The sequence below is a fragment of the Dermacentor albipictus genome, chromosome 3 (genome assembly GCF_038994185.2).
Source record: "Dermacentor albipictus isolate Rhodes 1998 colony chromosome 3, USDA_Dalb.pri_finalv2, whole genome shotgun sequence".
Taxonomy (NCBI): domain Eukaryota; kingdom Metazoa; phylum Arthropoda; class Arachnida; order Ixodida; family Ixodidae; genus Dermacentor; species Dermacentor albipictus.
Genome location: NC_091823.1, coordinates 81,914,158 through 81,932,181, shown reverse-complemented (window position 1 = coordinate 81,932,181; position 18,024 = coordinate 81,914,158). Strand labels below are relative to the sequence as shown.

The 18,024-nt window shown below is 40.4% G+C and overlaps 1 protein-coding gene across 9 annotated transcripts in view; it reads left to right on the top strand.

Moving 5' to 3' along the window:
- LOC135898916 (uncharacterized) overlaps window positions 1–17,763 on the top strand; it is a 40,912-nt gene extending 23,149 nt beyond the window's left edge. For 4 of the 9 annotated variants that reach the window (XM_065428143.2, XM_065428148.2, XM_065428147.2 and 1 more), the window contains 7 exons: window positions 5,973–6,023; window positions 6,135–6,176; window positions 8,346–8,411; window positions 8,626–8,670; window positions 13,342–13,517; window positions 15,400–15,493; window positions 16,855–17,763. In XM_065428143.2, the coding sequence (XP_065284215.2) occupies window positions 5,973–6,023; window positions 6,135–6,176; window positions 8,346–8,411; window positions 8,626–8,670; window positions 13,342–13,517; window positions 15,400–15,493; window positions 16,855–16,946 (566 nt within the window). In that variant the 3' untranslated portion in view covers window positions 16,947–17,763. Of the gene's footprint in view, window positions 1–2,594; window positions 2,755–5,972; window positions 6,024–6,134; window positions 6,177–8,345; window positions 8,412–8,625; window positions 8,671–13,341; window positions 13,518–15,399; window positions 15,494–16,854 lie in introns of those variants that run through there. The other 5 variants (XM_065428145.2, XM_065428144.2, XM_065428146.2 and 2 more) reach the window with 5 other exon arrangements.
- Window positions 17,764–18,024: the final 261 nt, after the last annotated feature.

Genomic DNA, 18,024 nt, shown 5'->3' with positions numbered 1-18,024 from the left:
CCTAGCAGTACTATGAACACGTTCCACTGAACTGACACTAACGCTAAACTTTTCTTGGAAAACTTTGCGGACAACTTTATTTTCAAGATCCTGCCTTTTTTCGTCATGGGATTCTTTAATACCAAAAACTAAAAGGTTGTTTCTGCGAGCTGTCTTCGCAGTCAAGAAGCTTTTTATTTTGAGTCAACAAAACTTCAAAATTTTGTACTGTTTTTTTTTTTCAGTTTTTGTATTTTCAATTCATTTGCTTTAGTTAACCCCAAGACCTTGTCCAATTTTGTAAACTTCTGATTGAATTCTGAAAGGGTAGCATCACGTATCTTGCCCACATTTTATCTCTTGAAGTTCGTCAAGAATGACATTTAGTTTCTCCGCAGCAGTGGGACCAGGATTGCTTTCTATGTCACCACAAAGTAGGAGTAGGAGAAAAGTCGAATAGTCGTTAGTAATTTGAGCACATCTTTGAGTACACGGCAGCATGACAAGAGTACAAGAATTCGTATGAACACTAGTAAACAGACGGTGAAATCTAATCTCCACAGTGCTCCAGACATGGAGAAACATGTTGCTTTGATGAGCGCTGCCGTGCCCTCCGAGGTGATGCAAAGAATTCACACCTTTATATTTATAGAGTTTTTCGTTGACGTCACATAGCTGTGAGGTCAATGCAACGTTTCAGTTTGAGCAATTATAACAGAAGCAAAGACTTGTGGCTGGCACTCGTTGTTTTCACATGCCTGAAGATCCAGGAATCCACAGCACATGTCCAGACAAACCAGGCGGATCAGGTTGGCTGATGCTTGAAGGCGATAACGCAAAGGAAAAGGCCTGCAAAGCAATTCAGACATGGCGAAATATGTTGCTTTGATGAGCGCCACCATGAAGGGACACTAAAAGGAAAATTAAGCTAGGCTGTGTATAAGCAAATTCTGCTTCTGCAGTAGCTAAATAGCTGCAAAAAAAGCGAAGTGCTTGTCCTCTAAAATCACAATATTCTAATTTTCGTAATAGTATACTGTGACCTACCGAGTCAAATGCTTTCTAATATCTAAGAATAAGCCGAGCATGAAGTAAATCTTGTTAAGTGCTTGGCTTATAATTTCTGTTAGGGAGCTTACTGCAGCTGTAACAGAGTAACCAGTTCTAAAACCATGCTGCACATTTGTGAGTATGTGGTATTTTTCAAGGTAGCTTAGGACGCGCTTTGCATTTCCCACCCAGCCCTTCGTTGTTGCTGCTGCTCTTGGCGTTCAATTCAGTTTTAATTCCTTGAGTACTACGCTATGGGAAAGAGACAAGGCACACCTTTGCAATTAGTTTTTTGAAAAGCGTATTAATGCATGAGAAAATAGTTATTGGTAGATGGTTCACTAAATCATTTGGGATGTCTGCTTTGTATATTGCTACCACTCTTTCGATATTGAGCTGGTCAGGGTATGTACCCGAGAGAATGGATTCACTGAACAAGTTTCGAAGCACTGGACCCATGATGTCGATGTTGTTTTGGATAAGCTTACAGACTATCATGACCCGTGGCCTTATTTGATGGCATAAGCTTTACAGCATTTATGATTTGCAATGTTGTTATTTCAAAGAAAACAAATGAGTTTATTTGAGAAGGAGGTAAAAAAGAAACAAATTCTATATCATGGGCACCCTGGTTGCATTGTGTAGTAGTGTGCAAATCGATAAAGTAGTAATTAAATGGCTCAGCAAGATCTGCTTCAGTTGCGCCTAATGCGTTGCTGTTGGGAAGTATACTGCACTGTTTTAAGGTGAAAGCCTTTCTACGCTCATGGTGAAGTTTGTGTCAGCAGACCTGACTGACTGAGTGTCCGCCGAAGCGTCATCACGCTATATGAAGACAGATTAAAGCATGAAAAATGATTGATAGTGACAGTTAGTGAATGATAACCTTACAATAGAGATTGGTAGAGGTTAATAATGACTAAAATGACTACTAATTACTTGCAATGGCCACAAAATGACCAATATGTCTAATGATGGCTTGTACTGACCACAATTGATTACAAATGACTAAGAATGCTTACTAATGAGCGGTAATGACTAATATTGACTAAAATGACTTGTAATGGCTACTAATGACTATGAAATGAACAATATATCTAACTGCAACTAGTAACGAGTACAATTAATTCGGAAATACTAAAAGTGCTTAGTAATGACAAATAATGACTGAAATGACTTATAATGACTAGTAATAACTACGAAATCACCAATATGTCTAATGACAACTTCTAACGACTACAATTAATTACAAATGACTAAAAATGCTTAGTAATGACTAAAATGACTTGTAATGACTAGTAATAACTATGAAGTGACCAATATGTCTAATGACAACTTGTAATGACTACAATTAATTACAAATGACTAAATATGCTTAGTAATGAATAAGGACTGAAATGACTTGTAAACTATGAAATGACCAATGTGTCTAACGATAAATTGTAACGACTGCAATGAATTACAAATGACAAAATGCTTACTAATGAGCAGTAATGACTAATAATGACTGTGATGACTGCTGATGACTACAAAATTACTTGTATGTCTACCGACAATTTGTAAAGAGAAAGAGGCAAACATAAGAAGTCAAAGAAACAGCAGGAACGAAGAAAGAAGAAACGGGTGAAGAGAAGAATTAAAGAGAAAGACAAAGAAGAGAAAGTGGAAAACAGAAGATAGAGAGAAGAGGCAAAGAGAAAAAGGCGAATGATAAGAGGAGAAAAGGTAGGCTTTGGCCGTCCACCTCTTATGAGAGATCATAAGATACCTTGTAATTTTTTGTTGACTTTATGAGTGAATTCACTATATGCCAAATTTCTTTAGAATTCCCGTTTGTTTTTAAATTAAACCTTGATGTAACTAAATTCTTGATATAACGAAGTATTTAACTTTTCATAACCTCTTGTCTGTAGAACACCATGAAATTAGAACCTCAATGTAACGAAGTGTTTTTGTATGTGATTTCAATAAATGGAGACTTCCGCCGATGGACGCAGATGATCAAATGATTGAATTACAGGTGGCTGCTTGCAAATGATCCACGGCGAAGTGAAGCCGCATCATGTTCCATATAAAGTCCAAGTGTGATAAGATCCTATCGCGCCTCGCGCACTTTGTGCTTTAGGTGCGAGTGAAAGTGTGCGAGAATGAGAAAGAAAGATGGTGGCTTCACACACGAATGCTGTCTCCCCTTGCGAGCAAAGGGAAAGAGGAGGAGAGGAGCAAGCTAATGGTAATGCGATCAAGCTCGAGCGAGGGGCGGGGCTGAGCCGGCGCACCTGGATTTCTGGCGTGCCTGGGTCTTTCTCTGCAGTGGTTGTGCATAGCTGTAAGTGCGACTGAGAGCAGACGCAGCAGTGGCGCACCCTGCTTTAGGTATAATCTGCCGCGTTTGCAAAGAGGGTGCGCCGAGGAGACAGCGTGGCATCATGTAAACTGGCTTCCCGCGCTTTTAGAATGGCAGGTTGCATAATCTCGAGTTTTGGGGACTCGTTGCAGTGAGAGGCAGACTAAGCATTCGCTCACCGCTGCCGGCATTTTTCATGATGGCGTCGTCCCAGTGCGGATGATGCTATCAGCCGCGGGGGTGGGGTGTACGCGAAAGTGTGACTGCGTTCACTTAATTCGCACCGCCTATGTGAAGATATCGTCGACAAGGCGTGAAACCTTATCATTTGTCGCCGACTCCCAGATTTATCAAAATGAATTGTTTTCTTATTCAAATGTGCTCATTCATATTTTCATTCAAATCTGCAGCTGTACTTGTTTGCATAAAAGGTCGAATTTCAATATAACGAAGCAAATTGCCAATTTTACATACTTTGTTATATTGAGGTTTAACTGTAAAACTAAAGTCTTTTCTTTCTTATGCATACATGCTAATGAAAGATGAAGATTGCGCACTGTCTTATATCGGGCACAATAATAATCATTGTCCCTGTTTTGTTTCAGTTTATTGTGCCAATGTTCTTTTTGCTTATTCACTAATAGCATTGCATCCATCATCCAGGGACAGATAGAGATCAAGAAGTATGTGGCTCTACGTTAGCTTGCCTTTTGTTTAACACAGCAGGAAAGTAATAAATTAGAGAATGCTCCATGTGCTTGGTTGACATTAGCGAAACTGATTGCAGCAAAGTTCAGTTCTTCTAGACATTTCCTAGTTTTCAAGTAGTCCCACCTTTCTGCTAAACGAGTTTGAGCGTTGATGTTAAAGTTATGTAAGGGTACATGGGCATAGGTCGGGAAATGGTCTGTTGTGCTTTCAGGAATGACTCCTGACATAACGCTACTTATAGTTAGAAAGTATATGACCTATTATAGATGACGTGGTTGCTGTGACTCTTGTGGGGTAAGTAATGTGGTTCTGAAAGCCATAGCACGATATGAGATTTTGATATTGACTATTGTTGTGATCTGCCATGTTAATAATACAATCTCCACATAAAATCACCTTGTTACCTGTATTTTCAAGATTTGCCATGGTTCTTTCAAGTTTATCCAAGAATGGCTGAAGATTTTAGTCGGGTAGACTCTATGTCATGCCAATTATAAGCTTGTGTTCGAGTTCAACAAAAAGCATCTCGTAGTCACCAGTTGTCTCCATAACATCCATTTCTTATATTTTATTGCCAATGACAGCTACAGTGCCTTACCACCACCTCTAGATTTAGCCATTTTTTGGAGGGACAGAAAATTGTAATTTGTCACGTTTAAAAATTCACTTCCCTTTAACCAAGTTTCTGATAGAGCTATGATGTTGAAGTGACACTTAAGCCGCACCAATAAGGACAATAATAAATCATGATTTCTGTGCAAGCTTCTGATGTTACAATGCAGGATATGAAGCTGGTGCAATTGTTCGTGGGGTAAAATAAACATAATAAATGTAACGTCAGATGCCACACGTGCAGTTCAGTCACACGATTTTCGTAAGGTCATCTATTATGGCAATGTGAATAGCTCTCAAATTTTCTGCCTTCCTTCCGGGAATTTTAGGCTGAGCGGCCCACACAAATTTCCAGTTTCTTTTTGCAATAGGCATACCTAGCAGAGCTTTCTTTTCAGGACAAAAGTGCTCATTGATGAACAGTGCATCACTTTCAGAGAATCCTATTTCATTGGCCATGAAACACTTTGTCATTGCGGCGATTAACAGGGTGTCACGCTTTGTTCGTGATATGAGCCTCACGATGACGTTGCTTTTGTTTATTTCTCTTGTTAGCACATGATGAACGTCAATGTCTGACGATACAATACTGACCCCTATTTCGTCTTCAATTTTTTGAACAACTTCCACCAGCAATTCGTTCTGGCTCTGTGAGATTCCGTTTATCTCCACATTATTTTTCCTTGTGTATCGCTTTAGTTCAGTAAGTTCTTTCTGTGTGCTGGCCAGCGACTGTGCCAATTGTTCCTTTTCTGCATTTAAAGCAGCATGCTCTCGTTTTAAATCATCCAGTTCTTGTTTAGTAGCCCGCATTTCTTCAAAAGGTTCATTCAAATGCGTGACACTCTGTTTCATATCATCAATTTTTTTTTTTAATTTCACGTTCATGTCAGTGAAATGCTTGAACAGCTCTTTGATAGCAAGCGATCCAAGTTTTTCAGTTAGAATGGTGGGGAAAATAAAAATTCAAGACGAGGCACCCACATATATAGTTTGCCAGCCCAGTGGATGCTGCTCAGCATGGCGGTTGATTCCTTGCTGAACCCGGCAGGCTGGATTGTTCTTGGGACAGTCACCGATGTATGCACAGTTGCTCCATGGACTGTTGGCGCTGCAAAATGTTAGCTACTTGTGCTAAGTGTGCTGTACAAGTTTGAGCATAAATGACACCAATGTTGTTATTCTCTACAAAGCAAAAAGAAACTGGGAATATTGTTCTTTTCCTCCTTAGTTTGTGGCACAATTTATTTCACCGCTGCTGTCTTGTTTTCAGGCGGTCTTCAACAGGAAGCCAAGGATGCCATTGTACAGACATCTGAGTTGTGTATGGACCAATATTTTTTTATGCACTATAATTACAGTATGATTGATGTGTTTGATGCATGAATATGATTTAAATAGCACTTCCTACTTCATGGCTGCTGTCTTGTTTCAGTTGACGTCCAACAGGAAGTCAAGGATGCCATAGTACAGACATGTAAGTATTATATTACCAGACTTTTCTTTCTACATATAATTGCAGATTGTAAACTTTCTTTTATACATTTTATAAGCATTCTTTTATGCTTCAGCTTGTTTAATCCCTCTAGCATCTTTTTTCCTGTTCCCCTTCGTGCAGGTTAGAAAATGATACCTTGTCTTGTTTTTTTGGTTAACCTTCCTATTTTCCCTCTGGTTGTCTCTCTCTGTCAGCCCTTGTGTGCAGTTATCAAATTCTTACATTACAAAATGGGTAATTGTAGGCCCGACTTTTTTTTACGCTTTTAAGCTAGCTTTTCTGCAAGGCTGTTTTCCAAGCTAATGGCGGCTAGTCTGTGTTGCAGTCAGCGTATGTGCACAGCTTGCATATTTTATGAAATGTAAAATGTAGGTGTAGATCTCGTGATGAAACCACATGCAACAGGCAAGCCACAGTATCTGTACTTTGCACTTCATCTTCATTTGAGCAGTGCCTGATGTTGCTTATCTTATTTTGTTGTGGCGCAAGCTGAACAAGGACAACAGAAAGGCACATCTGACACACACAGAGCGCTTAACAAACAGGCACACAATGACAAACACTCGCTAAAGCCTGCTGTTGTGGAAGCACTGCCTATCGTAAAAATAAGGTATGCCATACCAACAAGCCCTTATAGCTATCCTCATCGACTGGTGCTGCTGTTAGCTGCGCAAACATGCAATGCAGGGAAGCACACTACTGAATTGCATAATTACTATAGAGCTACAGTACATCAACGCCTCTGGCATTTAAGGCCAAGCATGAGGTTCTGGGTTTGATTTTCAGTCTGTAAGTATACTTGCCTACCTAGTACATGCGTAGGTACTGTTGCCAACAAAGTTGATTTTACTGTCGTTTGCATAGGTGTACATAAATGATTGTGAAAGGGAATGCTGCCTGCATTGTTACTGTACCATTACCAGCACGCTGGCTGACCTTACATCTGTAACTGTACAGAATAGTGCTTTTTACTTGTAAACAATAAGCACATTTGAATTTTATGCATCAAAGCTTTTGCAGTTTGCTGCTGATTAAAATTTATGAAGAGCTGTTGCATTTTCTCTTGAAAGCAGCTTGCTACCACCTTTAGTCACCGTTCAGTTGTTAGATGATGTGCTCTCCATAATTCATGTACTAAGCATGCAAGGTAGTTGAGGACACGGCTTTGAATTGTTATAGACATTAACATTCTCGTTATATCTGTCTAAGCGCTTAACATCGCCCACACCAACCCTTCTTTCACCTATTTAGCACATTTATTCCAGGGTATCAGATTTTGTTCTGACACTGGAGATGAAGCAGCACTTTCCCCTAGTTTCCTTGCACGCCCGACCACAGCGACTTGGAGATCACCACCTTGTTGAATATCGTGAAATGGTTTGTTTTCTGAGTGAGACAAGAGTTTGTGGCAAATTATAATCTGTGACAAAGAATTAAGTGCTACTAGTGGTCAGATGTCGTTCGTGCAGTTGAATTTCTCCATTCACCAGGTGGACGTCATAATGAGTCATAATGAGAACCCTAAAAACCCGATTATGGCAACTGATGATCAGCTTCAGCTGGCAGAATAAAAAATCAAGGTTCCTGCGCATGATTTTATTAGGCTTCACTTCTAATGGATTTGCTTGAGCCCACAGTGCCTGCGCCACCCAAGAACATCTGGTTGTGAACTTCAGAATCCACGCCACCCTCAATATGGCATAGTAGTTCCGACTAAACCTGTACCCCACTATGTATGGCAGGTATCACTGAGAGAAAGATTAACAAACGGGCACACAATGACAAACACTTGCTAAAGCCTGCTGTTGTGGAAGAACTGCATATCATCAACATGCACTATTTGATCTGCGTGTATTGATATTACCAAAGCCAGATTTAGTCAGTAATTGAGACTGAAGATGGCATTATTTAACAGTCTTATAGAAAAGCAGCAATAGAAACACTAAAAAGTATTCGGAATGAGTATACTAAATCTCATGTGAAATATAGATACTATTCATAAAGTCATAATATCCTCTAGTACCTCGTGCACCTGATATATCAATTAACTTGTAAAAATAACTGGTTTTACTTGTTTTTCAGGCTTCTCACAGAGCACTTTTCTACTGTGCTTGATCTGCATATTTTAACAAGGAATATTTCTTGCAGCATTCATGTGCATGATTGGAAAGAGCATCAACTTGAGCAAAGCAGGAAAGAAGTGCTTGCGTGAAGGTGAGTGATGATAGTTACACCTAAGTATTGTGGGCATTAGCTGATTATTCATTCATACCTGCCAACTCTCACAAATTGTTAGTAAAGTTTAGGAATTTGTGCTCACTTTATGATTTTACAAAGGTTGTGTCAAGCTTTACAAAAGAAAAATAAACTGTTAGTAAAAAAATTCCACTCATATGTCTCCTCACCTTCTGTGTAATTCTTCTGACAGTGAAAGGATGCAAGAGAAGTACTTGCTGTGAGCACACTTATGAAGGTAAGCTCCCAAAGCAGCTGAAATCAGCCGCAGCAAAGTCGCTGAAAAATTTGCTTATCTAAATACAATGTATAGCCTGCCAGTCTCTGCTGTTTGTAGTTTGTGGGTGCTTGTATGCTCAGGGTAGGCTTTAAAAACTTCTATGCTCCCCTTCTGCCTCTGCCCCCCCCCCCCCCCCTTTGTCAGTGTCGTGCCCACAAGATTTTACAAATATTAAAGTTTATTTGGTAACTATGTTCCCACTAGTAAAATCTGCTACCAAATTTCACATGTTAGATGTAGATGACAGTGTGCTGACGAATATTACCTGCACCCTATGTTATAACAAGAAAAATGTAGCATGGCTCCGATTCTGCCAATCAGAAAAAAACAAAAGGGTGAAACCTGCTGTGTTCACCTTACAGAATGGAAATTTATTTAAACTTCATATCTATAGTTCTCGTATCGCTCTTTATCGCTTTGGGCACATCATCCCTGTCCATTACGTTTTATATAGTGAATGCTATGGTGGGCAGTCCACTTTGCCAGTTTTCTAATCATTTTGCTCGTGTCAAAAACACATGATGCAGATCTGTTCCCACCAGCTCAGCATGCAAAATGACTTCTCTGTGAATTAGCTTTCATAGTGAAAGTAGTGTGCTGTAAGATAATTGCTCATTGTGAACCAGCATTTTTAAAGCAAGGCCTGTCTTGTTTACCGCAACAGTGTTTGGCATAACTGCATTTCTCACCAAATAGATGACTTGTATATCACTGAATGCTGACCGACGGTGCATTGCTAGTAAGCACAATAATAAATTGTGGCATAAAGCCTGTACATATATTGTCAGTCTAAGTCTATAAGTATCTCTAAAACAAACAAACCTCTTAACAAAATAGCATGTTACTCACTTACTTCATTGTTTTCTTCGATTTCTCCTGTTTGTGCAACCCTTCAAATTCAAATTCAAATTCAAGTTTATTTACCAGACAATATGCTGGAAGGTCCGCTGGGCTAAAAGCCGTAAAAACGGCTTGACGGGGCCCAGGTAACCGTTACATGGCAGCGGCTATACAAAGTGCCTTATGAGGCCAATCCCCCATAATCTTCCTGTGCCACTGCTACACAAGGGAAGAAGCGTGAGATCTGTGGCATACTTCTCTCTGCATACTATTTTCCTCACCATTCGCATATCGACAAGCTTCGTGCATAATCTTTGTCCTGGTGACATAACTGCTTAGACGTCTTGCACAGCACATTCGCCTCGCATCGTGTTTGCATTTGAGCATAGCTTGGGAAGGCTTTATTAGTGCATAAATGTAAAAATTACATAAGATTAAAGTTGTGATCTGTAGGGTGCATAAATGTAAACATTGCATGAGATTACACATTGTTAGACGTGTGCGAATATTCGAAACTTTCATATGAATGACGAATTAGATGTTGTCCTATACAATTCAGTCATCAAATTGAACACTCACTTTTTGAAAATACCAATAGTATTCTTTAAATACTCTTTAAATACTCCATGTCATCGACTGTACACAATCAAACATGAAATTGAAGCAAAAATGCAATGTTCTCTTTTCCCTCCCACAGTGGGTATAATGTGCTAGAGCACGCTGCATTGCTGAGTTAGCCAGGCTTTTTTTGGGGGGGGCTGACCACAATAACTCGCAAGAACAGTGTATAGGCACTGAATTCAGCAGTGACTGTTGTTTGGCACTACATATATATATATATAGATGCAACACATGTGTCCTCTCATCCGATTAAATCAGAATACATTTGATAGCAGCATACTTTCTACAGTAGTGACACCATCTGCCACAACAATTGATGCAATAGAAGAAGTGCTTCTTGTTTTAGAGTGCAGCGCTTGGGCGCCCGTTCCTGCATTGAACGTCGGCGTGCCTTGGTGTGCCTCAGTGTCGTACCTCGTAACCGAGCGAACGAGCACACAAAAAAATGAAAGCGAACACAGAGCACAGTGGAAAATGAAAGAAGAGAGTGTGAGGGGGAAAGTGGAGGAGGCTACAATGTGATGGAAAGCGAAGGAGGAGCAGAGGGGAGAGAGCCTGCGCAATGCGCTGAGTTGCCGGCAACCACAGAAGCTGCAGTTGCTTGGGCAATCTCATCTGCACTTCCGAGAGGGGGCCAGGGTTGCGTGAGGTGAGGAGGGCTACGGTAGTCCGCCGTGTCAGCTGCTGAGGTCAGTCCGTAGTACCAGCCTATGTGACGAAGATCATTGCTCCTGCAAGGGGCAATCGCTAGCAGCTACGAGTAAGGCCAGATGTGACGCTCCTTTGGGTGTTGTTGCCACTGACACTGGTGACACGATTTCCCCGCAACGAAGGGCTACTCTCGTCCTTGGTAGAATGAAAGAATGAGAAGCGAAGCGTAGTTTCGTGCAAGACGGGCTGCAACGACGATGGCCACGATACGGTGCCAGAGTAGCACGCATCGTATGTGTGGAAACAAAGCACTGTATGAGCGTGGGTCTGCCTGTGGCAGATGCTGTGAGTTGTGCCCATGTGTCACCCATGTGCTGCCTCTTTTGCGATCTCCCAATTAGTGAGGCAGTCCTGCCTTACTTCGCTCTGTTTGCAATGTGCCGCACAAGACAGATTTTCCGTGCCAGCTATGCTACTCGCAGCATTCTCTTCCTAATATAAACGGTGTTCCTATACAAAATAATATATATAATATATATAATATATATATATATTATATATATATACATGATAAAACATATTGACAGCAAAATGAAAACACGTATAGAGCCGTGCCTAAATTTCGCGTTAGGAAGTGTCGTAATCATCAGCAAATTTTTTCACTCTATCATCACTGCAGAGAATGCGCATGTCTGGTCTCGACAGTGTGCACAGATAATAATTGGCCCACAGGCTTACCCTTATAAACCTTTATTACCTTTATTGTCTACCTCTGTATTGTGATTTGAAAATAAATACTTCTCATATTTGCATATTCTCCAATAGCCCTCTGTTTGCAAACATTCTACTTAGTCGTTCCTAATGCTTCCTTTGTGCTTTTAATAAAACATGCTTTATAATGTGCAGTGTAATCACAAAAGCTCTGTTCTTGTGAATACCAGGATGTTAAAATTGTTTGATCTTAATGGTGAGAGGACTGTACATTATTTGGAAACTATTCGAAAAATATCCAATTCAATTCGCTTCTGGCACCATTCAATTCGTATTTGTTTCAGTCTTGAAAACTGCTATTCACACACCCCTACACATTGCATAGGATGAAAATAAATATGATTGTGTGCATCACAATGAATTATATAGCATTTAATTAGCTGTTTCACAAAGTATTGCTTCATGTAGATTCTAACATTTGCATTGCTTGGTGAGAGTGCATCTTCAACACATCCACTCTCCAAAGCACTGCCAAGGCAGACACACAGCTTTTGTGATCTTGCGGAATCACTGTTTGGGTCAGGCATGTGTGTTACTAACCAGTCAAGTTTGAATTATCTGGCAAGGGCCAATTTCAGGGTCAAAATAAATCTTGGCCTACAGATATCTGTGGGTGCCAGCCGGGTCCTTCATTCCAATTGAATAAATGGAAATCTACTGTGTATAGAACATATGCTTACGGCTGTATGCATTACGTGTCATGCTGCATATGTTCATCAAAGGGGCAATGACACGGTCATCTGACTGTTCTCAGTTTATTATTGTAACAGAGAGAAAAGGCTCTTTGCATCGCTTTTGTGTGTATGTGACACATAAAAAAACTGGGCTTTCAATGCGCATTCTAATCAGAAATTTCATTTGAAACCACTGCCTCCATACCCCTCCTATTGCCCGCAACCGCCATTTTGGCATGAACTCCGTGATGTAAGGAAATCCTGGGCCGCTGCTGTTCATTGTCTCACAGTGAAAAGCAGCAGCAGACCGCCGAGACACACATTTAAAAATAAACGACACATGGCTGCCACGACGCATTTCCAGCTTTTACACTCTCTTCCGGTGCTTGCGGGCATAAAAGCACAATCTTTAGGGAGTGGGTTCCGTTACCCTCTAGTCCCGGTGTTTCAGATCTGTTGCAATGATGGAAGGCATGTATAGTGCATCACGCGTAGCGGACGCTGCTGCGATCATAACTGAGATGTGTTAGACGATTGCAGATCAGTTCCGCGGGAGCCCGCAAAGTGGATGAAAGTTTATCAAAGAGCAAATTTTGATCCATACGAGTGTGTCACGAACTTACAAAGAAAATCCACAGTCGGGGGATGATAATTTTCTCTTTTAAGCGGAGCGATGTGAACGTGACGGGCAATAAGCTGTCGGTACTAGCACGCCGAGCGTTCTTAAGCTAATTTGCTTCGAAACGACGCTTCGAAGTAATTTTTTTTATTCAAAGCCTCCTTTTTTTTTTTATTGATATGATATAGGAGATGTTGGCGCACAATTTAAGGCGCCGCTACTCCTCAGCTTCTTAGCTTCTATGGAAAGAGTCGCAAGTGTTCCCTGTCCAATTAGCTAAAGAAACACAGTGTGCCCTAGTGGTACGCAGCTTTGTTCTCATTGAGCAATTACTGTAGCTTGTGTACTCCTGCCCAGCTGTTCTTGCAGATGGTGGCACATCCCGCTGGTTAACTAGAAATTAGAGAATCTCTCTTGTGTTTTTTGCATGAGCATCTGTCTTAATTTGTGCAGCACTTCACATCAAGGAGGAGGAAGTGAAGTTCATGGACTTGTCTGCGAAACAAGCGCTTGGCAATGGCGCTATTACCTTTGGCCACTATTTTTCTACTGACACTACTACCTTCGGTGTTATGAGACTAGACCCAAGTTGTGAAAAGGCAATGTCTGCGAACAATCACCATGACATGGTTAGTACCAGCATGTGCAGCCTTTCCCTTTCTTTCTTTCTTGCTAGCATTACTGACAAGCTGTCATTTTTTTGGTGACTCCCTTACGTTTTGGTTAAATGTTCACTTGTTTTACAATAATACACTTGTCATCATCTTTCATATCTTAAGAAATGGGAAAGGAGAACCTGTCTAATTAGAAGTAAGTTTTGCAGCCAGGAAGACGTCATTTGCACTGAGCAGTGTTGGCTGAGTTATAAGTTGCCCAAGGCCTGGAGTGATTGAGATCATAGCCCCATACAGTACTTGCCAGCACTTTAAGAAGAACAGTGTTCTGTCTACATGCAGTGTTCTTTTGTTATTCCTTCTCATGTGTGCTACACTCATTTCAATATTCAAATGAACTTCACTTCCAGATGCTTGTTTAAATTGTGAATTATGCAGGGGTGGTACAGCTGTGCCAAAGTGCTATATTTGCAACTTGCTGCGCTAAAATTGCAAAAATGCCTTGAAATGCACCCAAGCTGCTCCAAAACACTAAGTGCGACCACCAAGTGTTTGAGTTTAGGCAGGTCTGAGAGGAAAGTGGCAGCTTGGTTTTGGGTTTTGTCAACTCATTGGGTTTGGGTTTTGTCAACCTCATTCTCTGGATGTCGATTCTCCAAAGTCATATAGTCTTGCACAATTGCAGCCCAAGTAACGACGCAGTCACATGTGATATTATGCCATCATATCAGCACATCCATAAAACCGTGTTTGTTATTTGTTGAGGACCTGTGAATTGCATATCTTCATTCTTATCCCATTAGAGGCCAGCACGCATATAACGCATACGATCATTCTTGCTGGCGGGGCCATTAGACCAATCGAGCTCTCCTTGGTTAGTCACATGGTGTTGGGAGACACCTAAACTTGGTTGTCTTTTAAAACTTTCCACGTGGCAAATAAACTTCTCACATTAGAGCAGTGCGCCCAGTCATTCACAGTGTGAATGCCGAAGTGCTCCACTTAAGCCAAATCCATGGGGAAAAGCACGATTGTAAATTTACAGAATTGTTGCTTATGATCGAAAACATGTTTGTTTACAAAGCGTTTTTTGACAAATCATGGTTTGAGTAATTGAAAGAATGTCTGCAGCATGTAAAGGAACCATCTAGTTAAGGGTGAACAAAGCTGCAGTATTGCTGCCGTACCGGCATCACGCCAATACACAGTGTGCAGAAATACCCTCCAGGTGTTGCTTTATGCCAGAACACCCCGAGTATGGTGTGGGGGAAAAAAAGAAAGAAAGAAAAGGGGGAAGAAAAAAGCTGTGTGAACTGTCAACCAATTCAGAACAAGGGATAGGTGGAAATGGGAATTTCGCTTGAAATAAGCATCTCGCACCATTAAGTATTTGAATACCGAGAGATTTTATTCATTTAAATGTCTACTGCAGCTACAACAACCAAAATGCAGTTCAAGTTGCCACGAGTTGAAGTTATCCAGGAGTTCAAGTTATGGGAGTTGGAATTATTGAGACTTCAGTGTACCAAGTGAAACTAGAAAGCAGAGAACAGCAGCTTCTTGTGCCCCTGAAGTTGGATCCGTGCCAAATAAAAGATAATTCGTTAAAGAGCTAGTCCAGAAAGGCTAGCATAAAACTTTCAATTGCTTACTTCATTGAGGTGCTCCAGATTTTGAGTGGACTGCGACAAATAAGCTGCTCCAAATTTGAAATACTATGCTCGGAAACCAAGATATTTCTGCTCCAAATATTGCTTTAAAAGTTGTTTCAGCTGTCCAACCCCTGAGTGTTATTTGTGAAAGCCTTGCAAAGGCAGAGTATGGCATGTTTCCTGTGTGAACTCTTCCTATTCAGCTGCTTCATTAGATTACTTTTGATTTTATCTGTTGTTTTCAGTTTCTTTACGCTGTTGATACTGGAGTGAACATAACTACGTTAGGAGGCACTTGGATGCTTCTCCAAAAAGGATCTGCTTTCTACATCAGCAGAGGTTTGTTAGCAAAAATTACTTACTAGTATTACTTCCTTTGTTTGCACGGTTTAATTCCTACATGCCTTGTCATAAGTGCATGCTTTTATTTTTGGGGGGAAGGGTTTTCAGTTATGATGTCCCAATGTACCCATTCTTACCTCTTCAAGGACACCTGAACTGAATATATTACTACCGCACTCACAATTTCCTTACATCAGATGAATCGAAATAAGATTTGAAGAGAGTAATTTACCTGCATGATAAACTAATTGAATGTTGCTCTTTGGTGTCCCTTTAAGGACATGACAAGGATGCAATGTTAGTTATGTAGGGTGTTATGGCGCAAAAGCAACTGAGGCTATGATGCACCCACCACAAAGGTGCAAAGTGTTCACCACAAGACTCATGAGAGCTTTGTGTTCTATAATAAAGGGGAGAAGTCTAGCACTGCCTTTTATCTTGTAGAGCAAGTCTTAAACCAGCAGTGAGATGCAAAAAATTTAGCAATGCTGGTATCGGTTCACTGTCTGTAATGTATTGCTACTAAATGTTGTGCAGATCTCCCTGGACGTTTTTGTCATACTGCTTACAGCTGCAGTACATCCACAGAGTGCCTAGCTTACTTTTATGACGTTGTGACCCAGGGACTTCAAGCTGTCAGAGTTTTAAGCCTTTAGACTGCTGTTGACTACTGTGTCATTAAGCTAGTAATCAACAAGTGGCCACACAATACCGCAGCTGTGTGCCAGTGGCTAGGACAGCCGGCTCAACTGTGGCAAGTGCATGGTTCGATTTCCACCGCCCAGCACTGACTGGGTTATAAGACGGGCATAGGCAACACTCCTGGCCAGATCTCGGGCTTTCTAGGGGTGCGTTGCTTGGTTGGGCGCCATACAGATTGCTGTGCTTGCTGTTCAAAAGCCAAGGTGCTTAAGGTGACACTTGTGAACACAGCAGCCACACAGAGGACGGAACTCATTAGTGTAGGCAGTGATAAAATATGGTGCAAGTACTAGTACAGTGCAGACCACTTGCGGTCAGTATATAGTGACAGGTATTGCTTGCTACATTGTATAATGAAGGTACATGAACTCAGCCTTGATGTAATATGCAGTTCTAATGATTACATTTTTCTGCTTTTCCACCATCTTTTAAAGTGGACTGTGCTGTACAATTGTTGGGAGATGTGTTGCTTTATTCGAATCAACTTCTAAAATGCTTACTAACGTCGAGCGTGTGAGTTACTTGCTATTTAATCTCCACTGGAAGCTGCTAAATATAAGAATCTGCTTACTTAACAGTGGTGGTGTACTAGGAAACTTTTTGTACTGTATAACATGATGAAAGAAGTTCTTTTTTTGTCCCATTCTTCATTGCAGGCTTACCATTTACGCTGAAAAACCTCAATGAGACAATGGTCAAGATTCTTTATGTACTCACAGAGCCGTCCAAGGCTGATCCAGTGATGTGACATGTTGAGGGCACATTATGTAAATGTTCTAAATACCATTGTTTTTACTGCATTGTCATACTTGCAAAAATGTGATTTTTTTTCTTCTTTTATTTCTTGTGTAGTTTTACCCTCGAACAAAGATATGTATACAACTTTTTAAAGGCATTTTTCTTGATATTTCAAACTTTTCACTCCTGATTTTTAGTTTTGACAATGCCATATATGTAAAGGCATGTTTTGTACAGTATTTGGGGGTGTGTGAATATTCGAAATCTTTGAGTAACAAATTGAATATTGCACTATTTTATTTGGTCTTTAAATCAAATAGTCACTATATTTGTAAATAGCCATACTTATTTGGCTAAACAGCTTTCGCACTCACCCATAAGTCCTGAGCTTGCAAACAAACTGCTTTATTCTTCCTAATGCTCAGTTTTGCTTTTAAAAAGAATGGTTCATAACCTACATTCTCATGACAGGAAGTTTCCTAACATGAATATTTTAGGACATGAAGACTGATAATGAGAAGTGCTCATTATTTGAAAACTACTAAAAAAGTATTCTGTTTGATAATTCAATTTGTTTCTTGCACCATTTGAATCCTATTCTATTTGGTCTCAGAAATGTTTATTCACACACCCCCGGTAGCATTGCCTCGAGCCAGTGTACAAATATTTAACTTGCGTGCCTTGTACATAGTTTCGGCTGCACTAATGGACCTGTAGTTGAGTTTCTTGTTTGCTTAAATTATTTAAGAATTAATTCATCGTACCATATCATTGTACATATACTGTAACTGTTTCTGTGAAATAAAAAGAATTCACATTTCTTGTGATGAATGACTTCTGGAAATAGCATTATCTTTACAGGAAGAATTACCTATAATTTAAGTTGTTCTTTAAACAAGGAAGTCTGCCTTGTAGTAAAATCATTGGTGTGGTCCCCCCCCCCCCTTTCTTTTTCTTAAATTGTGTCATGATTAGCCAAAGCGTAATGGCACATTACAAAGTAAAATGTTTTCTGTTCATAAGCGCTTGTTTTTTGCTGCATGTCAGCCAGGAGTTGATATATTGGTTTTAGAGTAGAATCCCATTAA